The sequence below is a fragment of the Ixodes scapularis genome, unplaced genomic scaffold, assembly GCF_016920785.2.
Source record: "Ixodes scapularis isolate PalLabHiFi unplaced genomic scaffold, ASM1692078v2 PGA_scaffold2__306_contigs__length_199485367, whole genome shotgun sequence".
Lineage (NCBI taxonomy): Eukaryota > Metazoa > Arthropoda > Arachnida > Ixodida > Ixodidae > Ixodes > Ixodes scapularis.
This window is the reverse complement of record NW_024609857.1, coordinates 110,716,838-110,736,470: the sequence shown is the minus strand read 5'-3', so window position 1 is coordinate 110,736,470 and position 19,633 is coordinate 110,716,838. Positions and strand designations below refer to the sequence as shown.

At 45.1% G+C, this 19,633-nt stretch overlaps 1 protein-coding gene across 1 annotated transcript; it reads left to right on the top strand.

Moving 5' to 3' along the window:
- Positions 1 to 818: 818 nt before the first annotated feature.
- LOC115312508 (phosphopantothenoylcysteine decarboxylase subunit VHS3-like) lies at positions 819 to 15,358 on the top strand. Its single transcript, XM_040212923.2, has 2 exons — positions 819 to 1,008; positions 15,171 to 15,358. The coding sequence occupies exons 1-2, from the start codon at positions 819 to 821 to the stop codon at positions 15,356 to 15,358; spliced, it is 378 nt and encodes a 125-aa protein (XP_040068857.2).
- Positions 15,359 to 19,633: the final 4,275 nt, after the last annotated feature.

Sequence of the window (19,633 nt, the reverse complement as noted above, 5' to 3'; positions counted from 1 at the left end):
CGTGTGAGACGTGCCAACAACATCATCAGGCCAAATCTACGGTACAAGCGCCTGACCGGTCACTTGCCACTCGACCCTGGGAGACAATTCACGTTGACTCTGCCGGACCGATCGACAGGATATCGTACCTCATCGTCGTCAACGCTTACTCGAAGTGGTTGGAGGTGAAGCCGATGCACTCCACGACGCATACACGCATCATCGATGCCCTTCGCTCCACCTTTGCAACTTTTGGAGTTCCGAGAATCCTTTTCTCCGACAACGCACCAAATTTCGTATGGAACGAAAGGAATGAGTTCTTAACGAGAAACGGCATCAAACACTGCAAGAGCGCCCCATATCATCCCGCCACAAACGGGCAAGTGGAGCGTATGGTGGGCGAAACAAAAAAGGCCCTCCTGAAGCTCAAGGAAGGAACAGTCCACGGCAGAATCACCAGGTTCTTGTTCAGGCAGCATGCGACAGTTTCAACCTTCACGGGGAAAACACCCGCCGAAGCAATGTTCGGCCGACGGATCGCCACACTCTCGATGTCATGAAGCAAAGCTCGTCGACAAGCGAAGACCGAGAAGTTCCGTCGGACGGAGTAACGCCAGGTTATTCTGCAGGTTAAACCGTCTACGTGAGAAATTTCGGTGGAAGACCAGCATGGGTTACCGCGGTAATCGTGAAACCGCTAGGAATTCGATCATTTCAAACAAGAATGGAGGACGGAAAACTTCAGCGTCGACACGTTGATCATAATTCGCCCCAGAAGATCACACTTGGAAACTCTAGAGGCCAAAGAAAAAGCTTCTCCATTCTTAATCTACCCAACCATGAAGGACATAGACGAGTCGCAAATGACAAAGCCCGAGAACAGATGCACCGGGGACAATAATGCTGACGTCCAGGACAGAGGCACCGTAGACAATAATGCTGACGTCCAGGACAGAGACACCGTGGACAATAATACGGACGTCCAGGACAGAGACGTGGACGACAACGCGGACGTGCAGGCAGACCCCGGTCCGAGGACTACCCGAAGGGGTCGCCGGATCAAGCAGCCAGCACACTTTAAAGACTATGTACTGTACGTTAATCAAGAAGGGGGATATTATATATATCGCGGTCAAGCAAGACGAAGACGCGGCTCAAAAAGAGCACGCGCGCACCCGCGATAGCAGGGACAGACTGATTCCAAAAACGCAATGAGCAATGGCTAGCTTGTTTCCGACTTAAACTGTACATAGTGTAAATAAACGCACATTTAACAGAAAAAGATGTATTAATTGGCGACGAGGATGGGGGCCCAGCTTATCAAACCGTACACGTTTAGAACGTATACGGTTTGATAAGGTGGCACACATTAAAATCTAAAATGCCCCTAATTACAAAAAAAATTATCCACATCAAAACAACAAAGGAATAATGCCCGGCCTTTTTTTACTGTGGTTCTTGAGATGAAAACGAGAATACTGGAACGTTGGGAACGTTCTATAAGAAAAGGTAAGGTAAAACTAAGTACCCAGATTGTGGAATGTGACTCCGCGTACCTCCGCGTGGCAGCCGCGTGCTCTACCAACTGAGGCACGCAAATATATTGATGACAAAGGAAAGATAGATCTTCTGTAGAATACTTTTTTTAGATGGAACAGCGTATTACGCACGTAAGGATGATGACTCCCTGTATTGTGAACTGCATGTATACAATTCTATGATAGTTTTGCTCCGGAAAGCTCGTCCGTTAATGTTAAAGGCAGACAAGCAGCCAGAAAGGAGGATCAAATTTTTTTTTTCTGGAATAAGAAATGAGGAATTGAGGGAGTTTCCTTCTTTCTGGCTGATCGTCTGCCTTTAACATTAACCGACGAGCTTTCCGGAGCAAAACTGCCATAGAATTGTATACATGCAGTTCACAATACAGGGAGTCGTCATCCTTACGTGCGTAATACGCTGTTCCATCTGAAAAAAGTATTCCACAGAAGCGCTATCTTTCCTACGTCATCAATATTTTTGCATGCCCCAGTTGGCAGAGCACGCGGCTGCCACGAGGAGGTACGCGGAGTCAACTTCCGAAATATGGGTACTTAATATTACCTTACCTCTTCTTATAGAACGTTCCCGACGTTCCAGTAGTTTCGTTTTCACCTCAAGAACCACAGTAAAAGAAGGTCCGGCACCTTGCCGGGCATTATTCCTTTCCACTTTTAATGTGGAGAATTTCGTTGTAATTAGGGGCATTTTAGATTTTAATGTGTGCTACCTTATCAAACCGTACACGTTCCAAACGCCAAAAGCATCGTTTCTTCCCGATACAACTAACTCTCGTAAGAACTACAAGCTGCTCCGTCCCTCCCCCCCTTAAAAAAAAAGAAACAGACAGGTTATTTGCATTGCAAAAATAAATATACATATCACTGAACACGCATTCTCCAACCAAAATGTGGCGCTAGAGGTCCGCACCAGATGCCAAACTTTGAAGACTAACCGTTACACTATTCAAAAGTTATGCGATTTTCAGAAATTTTAATTGGGAAAATAGCGGCTTACAGAGTTCCTGAGTACATAGAGCACTATGGCGCCAGTTACCTCAAAAAGTTCAATTTTCCCATTGAAAAATTAAAAAGAAAAAGAAATTTCATAACATTTTTAATAAAGCATCGGTTAGTGCTGTAGCTTTGGCGTCTGGTTCGAAGCTATCGTTACGTTTAGGCTGAGCATGAGAGTTCGTCGATGCACACTCTATTTTTTGAAGTAAACAATAAACATAGTAAAATCGTTTTTTTTTTTTTTTTGAGGGGGGGCGGGCATGTTGTTCTTTGCGCGGCGTATGAGCAATGTGTTAAACTTGCTTTCGTCTTGATGTGACAAAGACTATAGAATATATGATATTCTCAAGTTTTCTTATCCGAAATAATCTCAATGTAGCGTGTATAAAATAATCCGTGACTGGCAGCGTCGGGTAAGTCGTGCCTTTTTCGCCGTCGCATGACTCGTTCGGTGCTACTTTTGTTTCTGCTGCATGCACACATTCACTAAGGTTAAACATTTCCTTCTAGTTCTTAGCTCTTCTGCTAATTTTTGCGATGATATATGCAACATGTCTTGAATAGATATAAATGCGCCAATAGAATAAAACAAGTGGCAAAAAAATAAACTGGAATATTTGTCTAGGTTGTTCAAGAGTCATGGTTTTACGTTTTTATTATGTTTGTGTGTCCCTATCTCGTCGAAAGTAGCTTACGCACAGAAACGTGACCTCGGCTTAAATCTACGCTCATTTGCGAGTGAAATGAGAATTCCGAATTTATTTTTTTTTTTAATTAAGCTGGAGAAGAAAACAAAACAAAAAGGTTAAGCGTTTTTTTTCTTCAGGCAAAATATATACAATGTTTTGGACGACGAATAGCTTTGGAATTATCATATGCACGCCGAAATTCTTACTCAGCACGCCTTTACTGTAGCTTTATTAATATCACTTAAATCTTTCAAAATAAAATTTAGCCAAAACTTTTTGGTTTTGAGATTAATTTTCTGGCCGAAAATGACTGCGAATTTATTAAGCATGGATATAAAACAATGTAAAAATTTCAACTGAGATAAAACTATCAATCGGTCAGCCTCCATTTGGCCATATTTCAAGTCCTCATTTAATTTTTTGTATGAAGCGAGGCGATCCCAATTTCTCGGCACATTTTCAACAGGGCACATTAGCTTTGTGACTTCCAGCAGATTTGAAATACATCTGCTCTTCAGCGAGCTGTGTAATCATTTAGAGTTCTGCCTTGCGTCGGAGAAAACACGAAGCCAAACTTATGATTCTGCTCGTTTTAGAAAACGTTAAGTTTTGGGTTCTGCCTTCTGGCAAAAGTCAACATGCTGACATGCTGTATTCAAGAACGTAATCTTTCAGCTATTCAAGTAAGCAACTCCTCCAAGTTAACTAAATGCTAGAAAAAACCTACAAATCTATTTTAGATAAAAACAAGATTAAGGTCTTCTCCATTCTCAAGAAAAAGAAAGAAAATGTATGAAGTTACGTTTTTGATTGGCAGGGGACTTTAAAACAAATTTCACAGATGTTCCTTATAAAATCGTTCACCTGACGCACTCCGCTCAACAACGACGTACGCGAAACAGCTATGTTTAAAAAGAATTCATAAGGGTACTGGAACGTGGCGCCACCCATACCTTTTTAATATCCAACGCCGTAACTATGTATTTGTCACTAATGCTAATAAGGAATTCATTTGCAAACCAGGTACTAGATTATTAAACCGAAACAAAAATACACCTGGTCTTTAATTGCCTATAGACAAGATGAGTGTGTTGAATAAGAGACACACTCTAAGATATAAAATAAGTACTCACCTAGAAGCGACTACGTAATACTACCTCAACCATCAACACCAGTTTGTACTGCAATTCCCGCCTTGCTAAGAAGAGGTTACTTTACAAGCTTTTTGATGTCTACATTCATGTTTGTACACCTCTTGCTAAAGGTTTACCAATTGTTGCAATTGCTCACCTAAAGCTACCCAAAATATTAAAGGTCTTTTGAACATCAAGTCACAAAATCCGGTGTTGCCTTATGCGTGCGCCAATATCTCTTACGAATACAGTGTTTTTTTACAGTATAGTCCAAAAACTACGCATTTCGCAAATATATTTTTAGTTGCTGAAAAATTATGACAATTTTGTAGGCATCAAATGTTATGCATTTTCTGCAAATAGAAAACAAAATGCCGAAACGTTAAATAAAACGTGGGTGAATATTGCTTCCTATTAATAAGCATAATTTTCCAAAGTAATTCCGAAACTCTTACATTTTATTCTAACAATCTTTTTATTGTGCTACATCCGAAAACAAACGCACAAAAAATGGACGCATTATTGTTTTGATGTCCGAGGACACAATGCCGTTTAAAAGTATACTGAAATACATTTTTAATATATTTGGGCTATGTAAAAGCTACTATATCCACGACTTGGAGAATTTAAGTGTTCTTTCTTTGAGCGCAGGTAATAATTCTTACTGTAGACTGCATTATTTTTTATATTGATAAAAAAGTAAATATTCTATACAAAGAAGGCCATGCGTCCTCTTAATCGCCATCGTTACATCACCACTTTAAACCTTAGTGCATGTGTGATTACCTTTCTGATATACCGCTTCAGATTCATTTAAAGCCGCCGAGCGAAATCTTGATATTAATTTTAACTTTGGAGAAAGCTTCACGAAGTTTCCTTTCGTACACTCGCAATTAAGGTATAGTAAAGCTTGCGACCTTTGCGTTGAATTTTATACAAGAACTTGGCACACGAAACGTCCATACATTTGGCTCCTTCCATTAAACCACAATCCTATGAAACCATAAAAAAACAAAACTTTCTTGGTTCTCATTTTTCATAAACAGAAGCGACCCCTACTCCCCATGTCCCTTCCATGGTGAAAAGGAAAAAAAAAAGCACTATATAAAGAAACAACCAGAACCAACACTTTCGAATTCATGCGTGGCCGAACTTTCCCATCCATCTCAACTGCCCTGCAGTGTTTACCGGCGAGATAGCGACGACGTTGCTCCGTTCGTCGTGACGGCACGCGTTCGCAGCAGATCTCTTCCGCACGTATACGCACGCGCATATCCCTCCGGGGTTTTAGGCGGGCCCAAGAAACGGAATCGCCCAGATCGCAACAACACGCACACCCGCCGGGGTTGATGTGGCCTGGTGGGGGTTCCGGGCCCGGAACGAACGCAGACTACGGCTCTCTACGATGGCCGTGTTTGTTTGCCGTGTTGGGCGAGCCGCCAGAGGCGAGCATCGTCTCGGCTCTGCTGTGTACGAATGTGTGTGTGCGCCAGACCGAAACGATGTGCCATCAATCTGCTCCGTGTTCGCGAGCTCCGCTCTACCCCTCATCTTCCTCTTCTCTCCCTTTCTCACCTCTTTCTCCTGCAGTCGGGAAACAGGCCAACACGAAAGCAAGTGATGGCGCTGTGCAGTTCATGGCTAGAGATGTCGCGCCGCCGTACTATCGGCGTGCGATTGCGAGTAACGAAGGCTAGGGAGTTTTAGAGTAACATACACAATTTTAGCGCACGCTAGCGATAGATTCAGCGCTTGCGTTAGCGCAGGCTACGCAAGAGAGCTTTAGATTACTGTTTCTCCGCCGCGACGCAAAAGCCCAAACATATCGCGCTTGCCGCGCGGCCAAGATGGTCACAATTGTTATTTCACACATGAAATGCTGTAACTCGAGAAAAAAAAAAACTTTTTGGTCCAAATTAGCATTTTAGATTTGCTTAAACGTCAGAATGCGACGCGAGCGATCGACCGGTCGTGTCTGCCTGCGTCGCCTCGGAAAGGGAGGTCTCGTGTACTGACCTTCGCACACCGTACCTTCGCCGAGAAGTGTTCTCGCGTCGCAAGCATCAAGTAGCGGTGATTGTTGCCCACCTTAATGGGTTTTCCAAACCAAGTGCAATGTCGTCCCGTATTAAAAATTGCAGTGGCGAGGATGCCGCCGACGTCGCGCTCACGACGCCGCCAAAGCGACCGTAGCCATGGGTCTGGGAGCCGCCATTTTTTAACTCTGCTCGTCTTGGCTTTAGCCAACTTCTCATGACGAATTCACCTTGGAGGAGCGCAAAGATTCTTTGCACATGCACGCAATTTGTGAGAAATACCGTATGCTAAAATAGCGCACACAAAGCGCAAAACGTCGTTGGTGTTCGGTGCATGCGCAATGGCGACGACGTAATTCTTGGCGTACGCAAAGCTTTAGCGCGCGCTATTCTAAACCTCCCCAATGAACCACTGGCACGGGCTGTCCGATTAAAGGAAGCCGCGTGTTTTGTTTTGTCAGCCCTTTTATAGGTGATCCTGCAGTCGCCACCGATAACCATAGCACGCCAGATATAGCGTTGTCATCTGTCACACTGTTATCACACTGCTATCACACTAATACCACACCTCCTTTTCTTGGGAGAAAAATAAAAACATGTGACAAAATAAACACGTTAGCACTCGAATACTGTTCAGGGTGAAGCATAATCATTAAACCCCAGTCTGATCGGCTTCTTAACTACTCTACCCGGTCTTGTGGTCACGACGGCCGTCGGTGTCCTCATAGTCACTGGAGAAGGATCGGAGCTTATATCGCTTCTGGCTTCCGAGTCTTCGACCCTTACGTCACACTCACTGTCCGGTATATCGTTCCCTTCGTCGTCCCCTGCCTCCGCTGGCAGTACCTTTTAAGTTTTGGCGGTTTCGCCTTAATTTCACCCCTGGTTCTGTCTCAACCAAGTAAGACCTTGGTTTTGCTGTTTGGAGCAAAGCCATTGCCCTTGCCATTCTGGCATACACCCACACTTTGTCGCCCACCTTCAACTCAGAAAGCTCCTTAGCCCGATGGCGCCTATCGAGGCTTTTGCGCGGCATCTCTCTTAGTTGACGATCCTTTACCGCCAAATTTTTTAAAGTCAACGTTCCTTTGAACGCGTAGCTGCGGAAGCATTGGTACGCGTGTCCGTAGACGTTTTCCCGTAATAAGTTTTGACGGGCTTTGGTCGGTAATCCCTGGAGTGGCCCTCTAGGCTAGGAGAGCTAAGTAAGGGTCGGCCGATTTGAGCACCAGACGCTTAATTTCCTGCAACATCCTTTCCGCTTCTCCGTTGGCTTGAGGGTGCCTCGGGCTCGCAGTTACGTGTTGGAAACCGTAGAGATTCGTAAACTTTTCAATATTACAACATGCAAACTGTTGACCATTGTCGGAGACAACAGTCCCTGGCACCACATGACGAGCCAATATGCTTTTAAGCCGGTCTGTAACAACAGTTGCGCCGGTTTAAGGGAGAACACAGATTTCTGGGTAGCTTGATAAATAATCTACAACCCCAAGATAGTCCGAGTTTCTTATTTTTCACAAATCAACCCCTACTCTTTCCCGTGCAAAACATGGAGTCATGGTTGGCAAGATCGGTTCAGCCTTCTGAAAACTAAACCCGGTACACAGATTGCAGTTTTGTGCGATCACAGCCAGTTGCTTGCAGAAGCCAGGCCACCAAACAGACTCTTGTGCAAGAACTCGACATCTGCTTATTCCTTGGTGAGCATCGTGCAGGCGAGATAACAGTTTATCACGAAGTGCTTGGGGAACAACTAATCTACTACCTTTTAACAAAAACCCATGACGCACAGTTATGCCGACCGTCTCTTGACAGTAAGGCCGAAGGGAGCAAGGGACGGCCGGTTTCTTCGGCCAGCATTTTCGAAACGGCTGAGCCAGTGTATTACATAATTCGTCTGTAGTTTGACCTGTTTTTACACGTGACAGCAAATCGTCCCCTGTTTCAAGGCCGATTAAACATCCCTGAGAGAACTTTAACACCTCTTGAACCGTGAGACGTTCCCTTTTCATTGGCATTTGCTTAAGAGGTGCCCGCGACAAAATATCGGCGGCTGCAGTGCACTTGCCCGGTACAAACACAACCTTAAATCCATACCGCATTATCCTCATTCGAAATCTCTGAGCTTGAGGTGGCAACACACCTATAGGACTTTGTCCCAGCAACGTAACTAGAGGCTTATGGTCGGTCTCGAACGTCGTGCCTAAGCCCCTTAGGTACTCATCAATTCTTTCGGCGGCCCATGTCAGTGCCACCGCCTCTTTCTCAATCTGCGCATAGCGCATCTCAACTTTGGTCAAAAACCGCGAAGCAAAAGCAATAGGCCGTCGCACCCCTTGCTGTTCTTCTAAGAGAACGGCTCCAAGCCCGAATGACGACGCATCTGCCGAAAGGATTGTCGGATTGGTTGGGTCATACTTTGCCATACACTCGGAACAAATCATGGTTTTTAGATTAGTGTTGCAAAACAATTAGATCAACTATATTGCTAATGAATGCGTTGTATAAAAACAAGCTACTCTTCGGAACGAGCTCGACGGTACTAGAATAAACAATGTTTTCACAGCTAAACTTAAGAGTCTGTCGCACCATCTCTTCCGTTCTCAACATCGAATGTGCTACAAATTGGTGACCAGGAAATCATGATCTACTCCGGGCGCCTCTTATCCAGGGGAATGTTCTTCCTGGCCAGGGGCAAGGCAACGCCCCTTCCTTTTTGGGCGAAAATGCAGTAGGCGTATCTTCAACTTCCACAGCCTCCGCATCTGCAGCGCCTCCGCCATCGCCTCTGCTCTGTCGCATCTACCGCCGCCATCTCCCAGTAATGGCTGCGACCACATTGCTTGCCCCACTGCCTCGGCAAGTGAACATTCATTGACGTTTCCACACTGTTCACAAGGCATGTCGCTAGCTGACCAGGGTCTCCTCATCGTTGCTACGTCAGGCATTCGTTCTCAGCTCGGTACGTCATCTTAGTGGATGTTGCATTGGCCCCTCAGTCGGTCCGCATACCCCGTTGAGTCCGAGGCTGCACACTCCGAACTGATCGAGCCGGACTGAAAGCACCACAGGGTGGATTTTCCCTCTGTCTGCTGCCTATATGCCTGACCTTGGCATCAACTATCATGCACGGCTTCCGAACGTTGTCTTTCCTGCTCTCTAGTACGCCATCCTGCTTGCGGTACATGTCAACAGCAACAACACCTCTCTGGAGCCGCGATCACTTCAACAAAATCATGCCCTTTCCCGCAGTCTGCAGAGCTGCAGGCGACGGTTCTAGAGGGGGAGCTTTGTAGCAGCCTATTGGTTCAGCCTCGGCACCGCCAAAGATGACAATGCTACTCATACTCGTTGCCACGAGCTTAACGACATGAGAATAAGCAGAATGTTTTCATAACTCGGAGTCGGTTGCAGCATCTCTTGCGTCCTCAAAATCGTACACGCTACACGTAGTAAGCAAGAGACACACTTCAGATGAAAAGAACAAACGCTCAGATCAGACATGCCGCGGATGTGCAGGATTGTCCATCATGTCGAATATTGTTTTGGTTTTTTTCATTCTAACTGAAGACGAACGTCATGATCGCGCAATTAAAATGAATATTTACGAAACACCCAAGTCCTACGGTAAGTACTCACTGCTGATTTACGGCTGTGACATTTATTTACTTAAAAGTGCACTGGTGGTAGCACCTGCAGGTTTGGCAACAATACCGAGATTACAATGCTTGTTATCCTCTTAACAAAGAAGAGTTGTCAATTTTGAAATATGAAATAAAAAAATACCGGAAACAACGCATGGTAGAAATCTGCACAACAGACTTCCGGATCCAACTACTTCGTCGTACTGGAGTCTGTTGCTGTGATAACAGCTTTGGATGGGCTGTGAGGACAGTATTCGCACTGAACTGGGCGCCTTGGGGACCGTCACAATTGTTGTGAAGTTGCCACTCCAGAGTTGAAACGATTCCGCACTTCCACGACCCTGAAATTGAATGCAAATAAAATGGCAGCAGCACTGGAATGGAATGGGAATGGAATTAGTAGGTGCATTTTTCCCAAAATAGAGTAGGAATGGAATAGGCTCTGTTCTAATGCGAGCTGCGTCGATGCGGTCTAAGGGGCTTCTGAAACGGTATCATTTCACTTAGGTATTTGATGGCTCGGTTATTTGTGTAGCTTATGTTCCTTCGAGGATGAAAGTGGCAACCCCAGTGAAGCAACCCAAACTGTAGAGTTGTAGGCGGACTAGGTGTCGTTCCTGGCACCGTAAGACGCGACAATATGGCTGTTGGGACCATGTGTGATTACAGCACCAGTCGCAGGCCACCAGCAGCGACAATGTCGCACTGCCCGCATTTTGTTAATGCACGTGACTCTTCACTTACCATGCATCTCCTAGAAGTGGAGGACACATACGGTTCTTTTGTGGAGAAGATGGATCAGTTAATGTTTTGCTGTCGGTTATGAAGCTTTTAGATTGGTGGTGCAATCGATATCTGCAGTGCTACTATACCAATTGCCACTAGCGCTATGTGCGACCACCGCTCAACTTGGTAGAATCAATGATTACGGATTGTATTTTGCATAATTTTGCAGTTGTCTACGCGTTTGTCAACGCCAGCTTTATCCTGGCGTTATTTTCTGGTAACTTAGTACTAGCTGTCAAGTGCCATTTTTCGTGGTTGAGAGGAATTGAGAGGAACGGAATGGAACAGTTCAGCCATTCCAGGAGTGTGGATGGGCCCAGTGTTTCCTTTCCAGAAGTTCAAAGGAATGTAATTAGTATTAGAAAATACAATTCTCTGGAATGGAGTTGGATAAAATGGGGGTGCTCATTCTGCAATACTGCCTGTCACCACCAGAATCTGCTGTGAAATTGTTGCCCGCATCAGCAACTGCTGTTGAATCGCAGTTCTAGCAGCTTTAGCGTCAACGACGGCTTCGTTGGTATCTATTGCAGGAACGCCGACACAGTTGGCGACTCCAGCTAAAAAATTGACGACACCTAGTGGCTGGAACAGAAAGCTGTGGCGGCAAGTTCGCTCACTAGCCCTCTCGAGCAAATCAAATATTCACAGCACTTGGCGGTCTCAAAACAAAGCCGTGAAAGTAGGTTAGAAAACATGTGGTGAAAATTGCCAGTACTTAGTTCACCCCTCAGCCGACAGTGCAGTGGAAGTTACGCATTCGTTGGAATAGTCACAAGCCTATTCCGTCATGTGAAAACGTGCTCCCTGCGTGGGTGCGTAGACAGAAGCGCGATTACGTGGTGAAAGAGAAACGCTCAACTGATCTAAGGATGTGAAACTTCCATCACATTGCCAAATTATAAGTAAGCAAAGTATATGCATACTTTGAAAGTCATAAAAGAGAATCCTAGGTGACAGTGTGAGCTGGGACGCCTCAGGCTATGCAGATGCGACCCTGATGCCACACCTACAAGCGGCCATACAGCAGTCACACTAGCACCGCAAACTCCTGGTCGAACAATACAGCAGCCGGCGCCTCTCTGGGGTTAAGTCGAACATTTCTGGCAAACCTTCTGTTTCTCCGCATGTCGTGATAAAGCTGCTTTAGACTCGCTGTGGTTAAAAATCTGGCTGCAGCACGCCCAGCGCAGTCTTGAGTTTTCACACCAATGAAACTTCAGCAGGAACACAGCTAATAATTTAATTTGGCATTGTTTAGTACGACAGCAACATTCTGGCTATTTGTGAATGTAAGTCACTTAATTAATCTAGCCATCTTCAACTTCCGCTGTATTATCTGTTTCATATGCTCGGATGCCCTATTGAAAGCGGAATGGTACAAGAGGAACAAGCTCCCATATAGGATGCTATTCTTCCCCAACAATGTCTTCCTAATTCACAAAAGTTGGAAGTACTGATGCAACCAAGTCAACACTAACAGAGGCCAAAGGAGTGAGCACTGGAAATATTACCTCAAACCTCTATGAGGCTAGGCGCTTTATTGTTGGTCTAGTCTGTTAAAACACCCAGTGTAATAAACACCTTAAGTCGTGTGGGCATGATCTGTTAGGAAAATTTAGAATATCTTGTGAATTTGGGTACCCTGTCGAACCGTACCACCTATGGTTTAGGTTGCGTCGCAGAAATCGGCAAAATTCTCATCGTTGTGTCATGTTTTATCATCTGAAATCAAAAAATACCACCTGTTTCTTGTTTCTTATGAAGTGCGCTTCAAGTACAGCTTTGATATCAAAGAGTTATGGTTGAAAGAAGCCATGTAAACATACCAAAACAAGAAACTGACCCTAGATGAACGAGACATTGCCGCATGCATGGACGAACAATACTCAATACTTCTGGAAGATAGACGCTTACTCTTACTCCAAATGATTTTAATCCTCTGATGTAAGAGTAAACGCGAACCTTCTAGAAGTACAGAGTAGCGTTCATTCATGTATGTAGCTGCAATTTAATCTCATACTGGTTACAGATGCTACTCGAAACTGCATCCAGTATTAGTGTTGATAACCTGCAGGCTCACGATATGAAGCTTTAAAGCACTGAGCTGAATTAAACCTAGATGGCTCAGTTCCACAGTGAATAGTAAGGGCGATCAAGACCACGGTGCTCACAGACAGAGGCATTGACTTTGGACAGGATCTAGTGGCAGTGTTATTGAAGACCGGCTTCTTGCCAGATAAAAAAAAAAAAGTTCTTTCCTCGACAGAATTTTTTTTTCCAAACCACAATACACTTTTTCAAGGGATAAGTGAGCATTTGACGAAACTGTGTTTAGAATTCTGTTCACCGGTGAAACACTCTTTGGCATACTTTTGCCCAGAAGCTTGTTTCCCATACACTGAGCACAGGAAAGAAGCCACCTCTCCTGTTGTCTGCTGTATCTTCCCGAACCTTAAGCTTATTACTAACGCCGCGTACAGCCAGATCGTACCGGTCCCGAGCTCGAGAAACGAAGAACGTTCTCTGCGTGGTTGAGATTGCCAGGCAGGTGGGTGAATCTTGTAGAGCAAATTTTGTTTTTAGTTTACCGCGGGCTTAAAAAAAGTAACTGATTACTAGGATCATTACCTCAGGCTTAGAAAATGAAATTGATTACTAGATTGATTACTGCTCACAGCAATTAACTGAAGGGCAACAAAATTACAATAAAACGCAATTGATACAAATATTGTAGTGTGGTGGCGAGTACACAAGCCAGATGAGTAGTCAATGCTATTACGGTGGATTTGCGATAATTCAAACTCGGTTATTTCATACTTCCGGCCCATTCAAACGAATTTCTAAATTTTTGGTAGCCCGGCTATGTTTTTAATGCATTTATAAGCTGCTTAATTCGAACATCGTTTTTGGTTACTTCACTTTTTTTTCATCGCGGCAGGTTAGCCCTGCTGAGTGCGCTTCCCACTAAGCACCTGTGTACCGCGAAAAAGCAGTACCCGCAAAGCTCGAGGGTATTGCTTTTTCGCAGTATGCGGGTGCTCGGTGAAAAGCGCACTCGATGGGACTAACCCAGTCTAACCCACCATGGTTATTCAAGCAGTACTGTCCTGACAACCTGCTTTCGTTATTCCTGCTTGTTTTTTTTTAATTTTTCTGAGCGGGTTAACTTCAAGATTAAAGGAAAGATATTTGCTTATAGCAAGCAGATATATAAATTATTTCGATTAGGATAACCGGGTGTCTTTTTAGGTTTAATGTAATGTCAAATCTGTCATTTACATGCCACCACAATGAAGGCATTGGACTTTCTGAGGCCACAGTTCATAGATATAGTTATATTAAAACTAACTGAACTTAGAAGTGCACAAGTGGAGGGTTGGGAACAACCTTCACGAGTTCAGCTGAATTTTCATTTAGGCATGGTACAATGGTAGTAAAAGGCTTGGAGGAGCTATTCGAAATTTGATTAGAAAATATTTGGCCAAAACTATTATTTGCTTCGAACTTTACCTATAGTTTATGCGTGTGCCTGGCGAATAAATAGGCTTGTGTAGAGGAAAGTGTAAGAAATCTGCTTGGTATGAGTATCTATCCCTATAGTGAATTGGTATTTCGTCTCAAGTCATATTGCCATATGCGAATAGCCGAGTCAGCAGTGTGCTCGACTCCCACACCGCAGGCTGGGGTTTGGTCCCCGCCAGCGCTTGTATTTTTTATCTTTCTTTTGTTTGCATGCCTGGAATGTTTCAAATGACTCGAGAATCTTGTTTGTTTGAGCTCGGAAACTTCTAGATACCCTACGCGCTTACAAAAGGAGTTTCGCATGGCTCCTTTAACCAGTCGTCCTTCCGTCGACGTCAAAATATGTGCATCTTTGCTACTTTATGTTTCTTGGCACAAGTTCGTGGCATTAAATGTTGACTAAATTTTATTAATCAAGTTTGTTTTTCATTCATGACATATTGGTGGTAACGCAATCTATGCCCATGAAGCGTACCACTTGTGAACACAATAACTCTGAAGACGACGATCGTGAAGGCGATCTCCTCGAAATCATTCGAGGACGACTCCAACTGTGACATCAACGACGACCTCAACTATGGCCTCGAAAACGACCCGGACAATGAACGCGACAAAAACATGATGACGACTTTTATGCCGATGATGAAACGGAAGACAACTCCAAAGACCAACGCCGGCTACAATGTCAACAACCAACCTGACTATGGCCTCGACGACAAACAGTGTTGTCGACCTTGATGACGAGACTGATGATGTCAATGACGATAACATAGGCGGCTACTCGAACAATGACATGGAAGACGATCCCGACTACGGCTTCCAGGGCGACCCAAGGACGACGACTTCAACGACAACCATGACGAACCCGATGACGATACCTACGACAAGTATGGTATCGAACACGAAGACGAACAGGACGACGACGCTTGGTTCGTCACTCAACGAACAAAGGAAGTCTGCTGCAATCTTTGTCGCCACGACGCCCAGTTCCAGCCTGGCTACCAAGTGTGAATCTCAACACCAATTCATCGTCGCAGCAAGGAACTGTTAAAGTGCTGCTTCGGCCTCGAGGTTATTTGCTACATGAGACCTTAACTGTAAGTCGTTGTCCGATGGCACATGAACATTGTCACGCCACCCTCTGCGACCCAAAGGCGATTCACGTCGTCCGACTCAACTTAACTAGGTATGCTCGATAGGACTGCGAAAATCTGTTTTAAGTGACCCTGTAGACTGACCTTCTCTTGTTTGAGCTGTTAATTTCATTTTGTGTTGCGTAGAGACAAAGCGTCTTTAACAAGAGGGGAGTAATGCCACGTGCAAATAGCCGAGTCAGCAGCGTGATCGACTCCCATGGTGCTGTCTGGGGTTTGATCCCCACAAGCACTTGTCCTTTTTACAGCGGAGATGTTAAGGGCTAGGTTCCCGAGTATCGTGTCCGGTATAAAACACTTGTCGACAGAAACGCCTCTGGACAGCTACCGCCATCTATAGGCGACGGCGGCAAGCACACAACCACTATGGTTGCCGCCGTCGCTCGTAGATGGCGCCAATCTTTTCAGCTATCATAGAAGAATGGATAGTTGGGCGGCGCGTTGGTAGGAATTCGTCGTAGGAAACAGCGCGAAAAACAGACGATGACAAAGAAGAAACACACGTAACGAGCGCAGTGCTCGTTACGTGTGTTTGTTCGTCCTCGTCTGTGTTGCGCGCTGTTTCATACGCTCTTATCAGGTTCGGTTTGGACTTAGGATGGGTCGGCCGCGTGCCCTTTCGGGTAAAGAAGACTGGCTGCGGAAGGAGCAGCGACGCACGCAGCAGCGCGAATGGGTCCGTAATCGCCGCAAAGCCGCTGTCGCCTTGGCTTCCACTATGTCGAGCGCTTCAGATTCCCTTGCCAAAGAAGAGCACATAGCTCGCCTGGAAAGCCACGGACGACGATCGTGCCACGGACGTCAAGCGCAAGCGCGAGGCTCGGCGACGACTGCACTCCACGCCGGCTGAACAGTTCCCGGGCGCGACGGCGATATTTCGGAGGGAGTTTGTGGATTACACGTTTGGCGTCACGTGCGCCGTGTACGACAGACTCTGGGTCGCCGGAGACGTATCCACGATCGGCGGCGTGTCGGACGAGAAAAAGCGGGAAACGGGCGCGTGCGCGTTGCGGCAGTGAATCGAGTACAGCTCCGCTGGTCTTTGTTCTTCACGAGAGTGGAAAGGCTGAACATTTTTTGTCTTCCTTTCGTTTGCGTGACTGGAATAAGATGACTCGAGAATTTTTTTTCTTCGAGCTCCGAAACTTTTAGATACCCACGCACTTACAGAATAGCTTCGAATGGCTGCTTGAGGCAGTTGTCCTTCCATCACTGTCAAAGGTCTTTGTTACTTTCTGTTTCTCGGCACAAGTTCGCGGCATCAAATGTTGACTTTAAGTTTTATTAATCAAGTATATATTTTTCTTTAATTCAGTCTTGTGATATTTCAAACTAAAATCTGTGGCTTCCTGGAGTTTGAAATGATGATAGTCGACTTTAAAGTACCATTTTTACAACCCCAAGTAGCAATTTATTTTAGTGTATTTTCTGAAATATTTTTATTCGAACCGGGCACTTCTTTTTCGATATGCTTGTCGGATTTAAGTTGCACTGGTTTTGAATGCTCGTAGAATTTAGACTGTATTTTGTATAGCCTAAATGTTGCAAGCGTTCAAAACAAATGCAACCTAGTTCATCAGATACACAGAGAACACAATATTAGGAAACGCTACTTTTATTGAACACATCTGGAGTCTGTTGCATACATACAGCACTGTGAAGAAGTTAACCATTCTTATATGAAAATAAGTTTCCCACCAGTAAAGTTTATCAAGTTGGACAGCCTTGTTGTAAGTCAGGCACCATAAAGAGAACCCTGCCAAAATTTTCATAGAATTTTATAAAGTTTCATTCGTACAATAACGACTACAAGGTATATGTATAAAAGTTTCCCAAAATGCAAACCTTATGTGAACAAAGTGCATTTCAAAGTTGACGCCCTGGAAACCCCACTATCAGTAGCTGCTTTACCGGCAACAATGAGAAGAACTGTACGAAGACCGCTGACCCCACATAACGTAAGACACGGTGTCCGAGAGGTGCCATGGACGGCATTTGTGATGTTCCTGATATACGCACTGGTAACTAAAAAAGAAGTGTTGGGAAAGCTCGTGAGATCGAGACAGCATCTCGGGGCACAACGCTTATGGAATGGGCATGGTTCTGGTCTCAATCATTGACGTCCTAACATAACAAACTGGCGACGAGGTACTCTGTCTAAGACTGACTTCAAGGAAGCCGCTCAGGGCTACGACAAGAGCCATGTCAACGCTTGGAAGCATCGAGCCCTTCGATGAAGCGGAAAAAGACTGGCCAACGTGTGCCAAAAAAAAAAAAAGAATCGACCAATTCTTTATTGCCAACGACGTGAAGGAACCGAGACGAGTGGCGGCATTCCTGAGCATCATCGGCGCAAGGACCAAGGCGCTACTCAGGAGCCTCGTAGCGCCGGAAGCCCCATCAAGTAAGACCTATTTGGAACTTGTCGAGATGCTCCGGGTGCATCTGTCACCGAAGCCAATTGTGATTGCTGAACGCTTCCGCTTTAACAAGACGGACCAGAAGGACAGCGAAACCATCCTTGAGTATGTCGCAGCACTCAAACCTGCGAATTTGGAACAGCGCTGAGTGAAACTTTTCGAGACCGCTTTCAATGCGGCTTATGCAATGACAGCATACAAAAAAGGCTGCTTTCAGAAGAGGGTTTGACTTTCAAGAGAGCGCTTGAAATGGCGGTAGCAATGCAAGCCGCATTCTCCAGTGCGAAAAGTCTACACGACGCAGGGTCGTCCAGCGCAGAAGTTCTTAAGGTGGGAAGCAAACTTTTAGAAAGAGAAGGTTGTTCACATTGTGGTTACAAGAATCACGACTCAGTCATTTGCCGCTGGAAGGGCCTGGAATGCAGAAGATGCGGAAAAGTAGGGCACCTGCAAAGAGTTTGTAAAGGCTCAGCTCCACAGTAGGAAGGACAAGTGTCTAAACCCTTCAGTAAGCGTAACGAAAAGAAAAAGATGAAAGCTGTAACTGTGGAATATTCTGACGAAGAAAGAAATGCACGAGCTGAGAAGTGCGCGAAACGATCTGTAAGAAATAACGCTATCCATGAGTGGAATTCTTATAAGAATCGAAATAGACACAGGAGCAAACATATCGGTTTTGCCATTGCAAGAGTACCAGGCTAAGTTTCCGCACTTGAAAAAGCAACGGAGTAATGACGTCTTGAAGGCATTTAACGGAGTGAAGATTAAGCCGCTGGCTTAAGTACAAGTGACGGTGATGCATGAAGACAAGGAGTCCAACCTGAAGATGCAAATGGTCGTCTTCTTAGACGTGACTGGCTAAAAGTCATAAAGTTGGACTGGGCAAACATCAAAGCAATACATTGCTCCGAAGAAATAGGAAGGTAAGAGATTGAAGGTCTGATGAATGAATATAAAGAAATATTCTCAGATGAGCTGGTATTCATAAAAGGGGTTGAAGCAAAATTCAAACTGAAACACGGAATGTCTCCACAATTTCAAAAGGCGAGGCCAGTACCGCACGCATTAAGGGATGCTGTGGCCAAGGAGCTGCTGGCTTTACAAGAAAGAGGCATATTGACTTCGGTAGAAACAAGTGAGCTTGCTTCTCCAATTCTTCCAGTCGTCAAGAAGAGCGGCGAGATCAGGATCTGCGGGGATTACAAGTCCACCATGAATCCCGTGATCGATGTGGACAGTTATCCTTGGCCCAGAATCGAAGAGCCGTTTGAAACGCTGGCGGGAGGTCAGCTATTCACTAAACTTGACCTAGCCAAAGCGTACTTACAAGTTCAAATGCACGAAGATTCAAAGAAGTACTTAACCTTGAACACGCATTTGGGGTTTTTTCAAGTTAACAGGCTTCCTTTTGGCGTAGCCTCAGCTCCAACAATATTTCAACGAACGATGGATCAGGTACTACAAGGCCTGGCGTGCACCACCTGTTACATTGATGATATCCTGGTAACAGGAAGAAAAAAAGCGGAGCACCTGAAGAACCTGAAGGAGGTTCTCATACACCTTAAAAAGAATGGCATCCGACTTCAAAAGGAGAAGTGCGAGTTTTTCAAAAAGGAGGTGTCCTACCTAGGCCGTGTCATCAGCAGCGAGGGACTACGGACACTGGATGACAAGGTGGCTGCTCTACGAGATGCACCCGAGCCAAAGAACGA